This window comes from Talpa occidentalis, unplaced genomic scaffold (genome assembly GCF_014898055.3).
Source record: "Talpa occidentalis isolate TD23 unplaced genomic scaffold, MPIMG_talOcc4v2.1 talOcc4.2, whole genome shotgun sequence".
NCBI lineage: Eukaryota > Metazoa > Chordata > Mammalia > Eulipotyphla > Talpidae > Talpa > Talpa occidentalis.
Window position 1 is genome coordinate 133,194,750 of NW_023602073.1, and position 8,182 is coordinate 133,202,931.

Consider the following 8,182-nt stretch of genomic DNA (forward strand, 5'->3'; position numbering starts at 1 on the left):
AAACATTCCACAAAGTACCTCACACAGTGGCTGTCCAGCAGTCCTTCAACAACAGACCTGGTCATGCAGGCCCTCCTTTTCTGCCCTACTGTTGTCACCCTGGTTTGAATGTCCAATACCTAGAATCCATTTCAGACCACTGCGAGAGCCTCCTTTTCCAGCCTCTACTCTTTTTCACTCAAAAGTCAAAAATTATCATTGGGCCTTCATTGCCTATTGTAATATGAAATCTTTCACCTTTTCTTTAGAGTTTTTCCTTAGATGATCTCCACTAACTCTATTTCATTATATCCAAAACATACCCTAGCTTCGGCAAAACCTGACTATTGGCCAGTTCTTGAAAAGGCTCCCACACTTTTTACCTTTCGTCATGTTTTCGCTTTGCTTGGAAGTCCCCTTCATCCCACTATCCTTCCTCCACACTAATTCAAAGCCATCTGAATTAAGTAAAAGTCTTTCTTAATCAGATCTTCTCTGTACCTGTCCTATGGCATCCACATTCTGTTTTATACACGTGTATTCCTGTAATTTACAAAGTCCTCTTGGTGTCTTGTAATGGCCAGTCCACTGCCAAGTAGATAACTCAATATTATCTGTGAGTTGTTGCAAATGTTTCCCATCGAGGAAGCAATGGAGGACCATGTTTTCAGACAACCCCAAACTCCCTACTGTAATTAAATCCATATTCCCCTTTTGTCTCACATTTATGTCTTAAGCCTATTTTTAAGTAGATTACTTTCAAGATATCCAGAATGCTACTTAGTATATCTTATTGGAAGAATTCTGTTGGGGGGGGTGGTTCCCACTGCTTCTAACTTGTAAATGAATCCTGAATATGTACCTTATTGAGGCTCTTTACACAAAAGGCAATGTAAATTTATTTGTGAATGTTAACAAAATTGTTAACATGTGAAAATAACTTGGATTAGATTAAATATATTTCAAGCCAACGTTAATTGATGCTCATTTTCCTATCCTAAACAATACATTTAAAGTCTTAGTCTTCATGCAGCATTAAATACATTAAAGTCAGTTTATTTCAGCCCCCTTCACCTAAAGACATAAACCAAAATACAACAGGAGGTTCCTCCTTATTTTCAGTTCCCAAATGACTGAAAGGTGTATTTACTTTTCTACCAATAGAGAGAGCGAAAGAGAAAGAAAGAAAGAGAGAGAGAGAGAGAGAGAGAGAGCGCGCAGTATCATTAATGAGCATGTTTAGACCAAACCTGCTCCTCCAAGTTTAATTCCAAAGCCGTATTGAGCACAGCCACCCTCGCAGCCACCACCATTCTCTAGCAGGGGTCAGCAAACTGCAGGCCCTGTTTGTATGCCCGGAGCCAAGAATGGTTTTCACATTTTAGAGAGCTGTAATGATAATTTCAAAGAAAACTATGCAAACAGAAACTGTACGTGGCTGGCAAAGCCTGAAATATTTACTCTGTCCCTTTTCAGAAGCACAAATTTAAGACTCCTGGCTGTTGGTTCAGAAGACACTCCACTTTTCCTCCCAAGATGTTCAAAAAGCAATATAAAACATACAAGATTATGTAAACAGATAAAACTCATTTAACGTCATCGTGAATTCACAGGTTAACTTTGCAAACAACCTGTTTTACATACTTTTTTACTTCTCAGAATCTATTAGAAGAAACTTCATCTCAGATGATGACACTTACGCCTTAAGGAGTGAAATGCCTGACCCAAAGTCACACTACCAATCAACAGAGTGGGGTCCCAAGCCTCAACACTGATTTCAATGCTTTCTGCACTACATCACAGGTACACACGTGGCTGTTAAGTTTTGGAGCTGTGGATAACAGACTTAGGTCATCATAAAGATAAAAACCTTAAACCTATTCCTGATATGCTGTTTGCAGACAGACACTAAGCAGTTATAAATCATTAAAGACTAACGTTAATGACCACCATATTCATTAAGTAAGAATTTCTAGGAACGCTTCTCCGGTATTTTAAAAGCAGATGTGATGGAGTAAGCTTAAAACTTACTCTGCTTGCTGCTCTAATTCTACAGATTGTGGTAAATAGGCATGGTTGACTTCCAGTTGTTCAATATTATCTCCCAACCCAAGCCCACAAGTTTCACCAAATGTCATGGAATGCCATTCGGAAAGCTGTCCAGTTTCCATCAGCCATATGTTCTACAGTGAATAATTACACATTCTTTTTACATCTACGTGCAAACTACTAGCTAGGAGCCAATAATTTTTCCCCTAAGAACTGAACTTCCTTCAAAACCTGCTTTTTCGATTCCTCCATCTAGAAAACCCACTATCGCGTCTATCAGTTAATTCGAGAATTAAAAACCCTTTACCCCACACTGACAACTTTCCTAGGGCAGGATCCCTGGAGCTATGCATGTATCAGGATCCAGGATTCCAAGACATGGTCACAATCCAAGATCCTGCATCTGAAGTTGCTCTTCCAGTGTTGAAAAACACAGATTCTGAGGGGCAGTCGCGAGATACAGGGCTGGGGCTCCGGAGGTAACCCAGAGGCTCCCCCCTTCCCCGCTCCCCGCCTCTTTGCAGGACTTTTGTCCTCCGAGAGCGACCCCCTCCCCCTCGGCCGCGGCGCGAGCGCGGGCCGCCCGGGCACCTGCGGCCTCGCCGCTGCGGGGGAGCCCGGGGCCCCGGCCCCCCAGCCCGGCCCGCAGGGGCCCGCGCCCGCCTCCACCCCACCGGGACGAGCACCCGAGGCCGGGCCGCCGGGAGGCGACCCCTGGGCGCCGCGGCAGAGCAGCGCCGAGCGGAGCCCAGGGCGGCGGCGTTACCTGGAGGACCACGTCGTTGGGCAGCTGCGCGGCCCGGAACAGGTCCAGCACCCGCCCGTTGGGCGCCACCTTCTTGGTGCTCTCGATGTCGCAGTAGGAGAAGAGATCCGAGTAGTATTTCTGCTCCGCATCGCTCAGCGTCAAGCCTTCCATCTTCGCCCCCGGCTCCCGGCCGCCCCGCCCCGCATGCACCACCCGGGCGCGGGCCCCGCGACCCCGGGCGCGGAGACGGCGCGCGGCCCGGCCTGCTGCTCGACCCCGAGGCCGCGGGGAGCCCCGGCCTCGCGCGCGCGGGGTGCGCCCGAGCCCGCGGCCGGAGGTGGCGCGGCGGGGGCCGGCGGGGCTCGGCGCGCCGCCGCCGGCGAGGCCCCGCGCACTCCCAGGCGCGGCGCGCGGCTCCGGCTCGGGGGCCGCGGCCGCGCGAGCCACGGGCGGGCTCCGCCCCCGCCCCCGCCGCGAGTTCGAGTCTCGCCGGTGCCGGGCCGCGTCCCCCCCGCCCCCCAGACTTCCCGCCTCGGCTTCCCCTTCCGTCCACGCCCCCGGAGCGGCAGCACTTCCCGGGAAGTTGTGGGGCTGCGAGTTTAAAGTTTCGGGGGCTCTGGGGCGAGCGTGGCCGCCGCTCCGCCTCCCTCCGCCGCCATTGACTGCGCCCCGGCTCGGCCCCCGACGCGCCCGCACCGGCTCTGACAGCGGCCGCCGCGCGCCAGACCCGGATGTGAGGCCGGGAGGAGAGAGCGCGAGAGGGAGAGAGAAACACCCACCGGGCTGGCTCGGCCGCTCCCGGGAGAGGGGGCCGCAGCGCCCCCTGGTGGCCGGAGCCCCGCGGCGGAGGCCCCGCGCCGCGCTGGGGGGACGCGCTGGGCAGCCCCGGGGGCGGCGACCGGGGCCCCCGCGCACGACGCGGCGCTTGAGGACCAGGAGAACCTGTGCAGGGGCGGCGGCCTGCGAGGTCGGGGAGCTGCTGGCACGACGCGTTTCATAAGCATTTGACTGTACGGGGAACACTGACCAGATCAGTGCACCTTTTTGATATCAGAAGTTATCGAGGATGAATTAATAATTCTCTGGGCTCCAAGGGCTACCGAGAGCCCGTCTTCCCGGGAGCTCTGGTCAAATGGACACTAACATTGAGGTTGAATTTCTCACTCTTGTTCGAAGCCCATGTTTACCTCAGAAATAAAATTGCTGAAGAGAGGGAAGCCCTGGCAAAGTTTTCTTCCTTGTGGAAGGTCGTTTTGATCACTAGGATCTTAGTGCTATTAATTTATACCATCAATCTATACGGCCAGGGGGGTCCTTTTGTCCTCCTGTGTGAAAATGGTGGCGTTAACGCTGTTGGAATCCGCACCTGAGAGGAGGTTCTTAAGAGAGCTCAGGTAGAATGACTAAGCGTGCATTTGGCTCTCACAATGGCTGTTAATGCACTATTGCAACAGATTTTTCAGTTTGGCTTTTTGTCTTCTGCATGTTGGTTACCAAACTATTGATCCTGCAGAGGGTCCAGAGGAAGAAAGTAGCATCGGTTCTCAATCCTTTACCTGCAACTTCAAAATTCAAAAAACCCTGAGAACCCAAGGATTTTTTTTTTTTTTTTTGACACTGTCACAACAAAACTTGCCCTGCCTCATTTGGAGGCAAAATCTTCACTAAACAGACAAAAGTTTATATGTAGTCTGTGTACGTTCCTCTTGGTGTTAATAGTCATCCATTTTACTCCAGGACTCTGGAGTCAAGATAGTCACACAGTCATTGCATTATCTTTCTCTTTAAAAAAAAAAAGCGGAGGGACTGTGCAACTCTTTTTTTTTTTCTTTCAGATTTATTTTTACTTGTTTATGCATACAAAAACTGGGGTGTAGTCCAGAGGTATAGCAGGTGAGAGGATTCGCCAGAAACAAGAGTGGGGAGCAGAACGGGTGGATTTACTGAAATACACTCCTGAGGGGAGCATCGGGCAAGACAGGAGAGGTCTGCTGCAGGCCATGTGGGTCAGCTCCCTGGCTGGGGATCAAACTCATGCCACAGTGACTGGTGATAGCTTGATAGAGCTAAGACTTTAACCCCTGAGCCACCAGGGAGGCCTGGACTGTGCAATTCTTAAGTATTTTCTGACTTGACTAGTAGCACTTTATATAAATATATACATAACATGCTCTTAAGGTCACATTTCCCTAGCTCTGAAAATTTCAATTTGGTAAATAAAGCAGGACCTCTCAGACCCCTATAGAACATCTACCTGAGGTGACAGAGCCTCGAAGGTGGCCTGCATCCAAAGAGAGGAGCACAATGGAGTCAAGACTAGTTTGTTTTCAGCATCTTTTTCTCCACCACCTTTCCTAGCTCTTCAAGGTCTTTCCTGCACCAGGACCTTTGTTCCTGCCACCTAAAATACTTTTCCTACAGACTTTGTGTGGCGTGTTCTCTCACACCATGTGGGTCCCTGTTTATATATCACCTCCTCAGAGAGATTTTTCTTCGGCACCTATTTTGAAACAGTTCTACCACCACACTTGCCCTCTTATCTGCAATATTTTCTTTATAGCTCTTTCCACTAGGACCTAACATTAAAGTATATATCTGTTTACATTTTTAATAGCTAATAATTATTGAGTGCTCCCTATGTTTCAGGCACCGTTCTAAGACTTTACACTAATTACACATTAATTACAACAACCCTATCAAAGTAGGTACTCTTAGTATTTTTATTTGGGGAAACTGGGGCACAAATGGGTTAAGTGTCTTATAAGTCAAGCCCCAGCAGTTTCAACTCTAAGATTGCTATCTTCTGGTGTCGTTTTATTTGTTAATTCATCCTGTCAGCTACCATCCCTGTGTTTACCAGAAAAAATATTGACCTACCCATAGTTCCAAGTCTAGCATGTGGCATAAAGTGCTCATCAAGAATTATTTATTCAGTGAATGAATGAACCAATGATATGACCAGTCACTCAAAAGCCTAATCTAGTCTGGGATGTTTAGCTCCACAAACCTGTAGCTCCACTTTGTTTTAGAACCTAGCCTTATTAGCGGGTTTCTTCTTTTTCCAAGTTCTGGGATTTCAAAATTCCTTCTCAGCCCATAATGTGCTGTCCTTTTACTCTCGCCTCCCATTCCTTGAATAAGCCTGCTTTTAAAACCTTCAAGTTCTCCTCTCTCAACCCCTACACATAGTACATGTATTTAAAAATATGCTTTGATCACCTACTTCCCTTGTGAAACAAGCTGCATGAACTTCTCCTCAGGGGATCATCAGGCCTAGGGACCTTGTTGTCAGCCATGTCAAGGATACTCCCGCAAGCATCATGCATTGTCCTGCCCCGCTGCCCCTCACCAAATACTAACACTGAATCGGCCACCTTGTATGAGCTCAGGGTGCTCCTTGGTCCTATTGCTTTTTGAGTCTTTCCTAATGTGCTCAGACACAAACTAGGAGATTTTTCTGTTGACAGTTAAGGTCAAACTGAGCACAAAATGTTATCAGTATCACGTATCTTAAACAACAAAGCCAAGCTCCTACCTGGTCTCAGACTAGAAGGGGAGTCCTGGGCTTCCACAGCCTTGCGAGGAGCATCCAGTCTATGTAAGATACATTCTTCAAACAAACACATACCCCCTTGTGAGACAGGAGCTCAAAGACACAGGAAGGCCTCAGCAGGGGAGCAGGGCCTCTCAGCAACCCCCAACTCTACATAATGAGGGGGGAATTTGGTCCTACAGAGTTGAGCAAGTGAGATCTTTCTTTATATCTATCATTTCAATTTATATTTGCAGATATGAAACAAAATACAATTAACTGGCTATCACATTGCAATATGTTGTTTATCTTAAGCTTATACAAGTTATATGTAAAATACATCTCAATAAAAGACGGTTTCCAAGAAAAACAAAAAAAGAAAGGTTTCTCAGGGTCCCTTTGAGATCAAGTCTAATTTCTTTCCTATACATTCCTAGACATATCATACTTGAAACATAACCTCACGAGAAAGCTGTTTAAAACAAATGGTCAGTATTACAGAGATTAGAGAGCTACAAAGTTAAAGATACTGGTTTTCAGTCAAGATCAAGTAGTTGATTTTTACCAGAGATTTTAACTGGAACTCTCTAATTTAAGTTTTTAAATAAATTTAAAATTCCTGGTGTACAGAACTGTTTTTGGTTTATATTCTATGAGTTTTGAAAAATGCACGTAGTCCTGTGACTACCACCCAAATCAAGATGAGTAACTATTCTGTGACCTCCCACCCAAATTCCTTTGTGCTGTACTTTTTCTCAACTCTACCTTCTAGCCCCAACGCCTAGGAAGCATGAATTTATTTTCTATTTCTATACTTTTGACTTTTTCAGAATGTCATGTAAGTGAAATTGTATGATTTTTAAATGTGGATTTTCTTTTAAGATTTATTTATTCATGCATATAAGAACTGGGGTACAGGGCAGAGGTGTTGGGCATGAGAGGATTCACCAGAGACAGAGTGGGGAGCAGAACAGGCAGATCTGCTGAAATACACTGCTGAGGGGAGCAGTGGGCAAGACAGGAGAGGTCTGCTGTGCCATGTGTGTCAGATCCCTGGCCAGGGATCGAACTCTTGCTGCAGTGGCTACAGAGAGCTTCATAGCGCTGCGTCTTAACCCCCTGCGCCACCAGGGAGGCCCAAATGTGGATTTTTTCATATTGCAAATTGCATTTAAGATGCTTCCATGTTTTTGCTTGTATAGTGGTTCTTTTTAATTGCTAAATAGTAGTCTATTATATCAATGATTACACTTTGCTTATTCATATATTAGTTGAAGGACATCTGCATTCCTTCTAGTTTGGGATGGTTATTTAAAAATACACTGTGTGTATAAGTTTTTTGGGAAATTTAAGTCTTAATTTTTTGGGGGGGTAAATTTTTTTTTTTTTATAAGAATTTTTTTTTAAAGATTTATTTATTTATTTCTACAAGCACTGGGTACAGTCAGAAGCGCGGAAGGGTGAGAGAATTCACCAGAGCCAGAGCAGGGAGCAGAGCAGGCAGATTGACAAAGTACACTGCTGAGGGGAGCAGTGGGCGGCAGGAGAGGTCTGCGCACCATGTGGGGCCCTCACCCAGTGGCCGGGGATTGAACTGGTGCTGCAGAGGCTGCGGGCAGCTTCACAGCCCAGTGTTCAACTGCTGCGCCACCAGAGGAGGCCTTTGGGGGGTAAATATTAAGGTGTGGGATTTGGGGGTTATATGGTATAACTTTAAAAGAAACTACCAATTGTTTTTCCAAAATGGCTGTACTAATTTACATTCCCACCAGCAATGCATAGAATTTTAATTTCTGTACATCTTCATAAGCCATTCTAATGTCATTCTAGTGTATCTTACTGTGCTTTATATATAAATATATATATCATCAATG

The 8,182-nt window shown here is 46.6% G+C and overlaps 1 protein-coding gene across 5 annotated transcripts in view; it reads right to left on the reverse strand.

The window, feature by feature from the left end:
• REPS1 (RALBP1 associated Eps domain containing 1) overlaps positions 1 to 2,988 on the reverse strand; it is a 68,868-nt gene extending 65,880 nt beyond the window's left edge. For all 5 annotated transcript variants that reach the window (XM_037520483.2, XM_037520482.2, XM_054697869.1 and 2 more), the window contains exon 1: positions 2,795 to 2,988. In XM_037520483.2, the coding sequence (XP_037376380.1) occupies positions 2,795 to 2,947 (153 nt within the window). In that variant the 5' untranslated portion in view covers positions 2,948 to 2,988. The remainder of the gene's footprint in view (positions 1 to 2,794) is intronic.
• Positions 2,989 to 8,182: the final 5,194 nt, after the last annotated feature.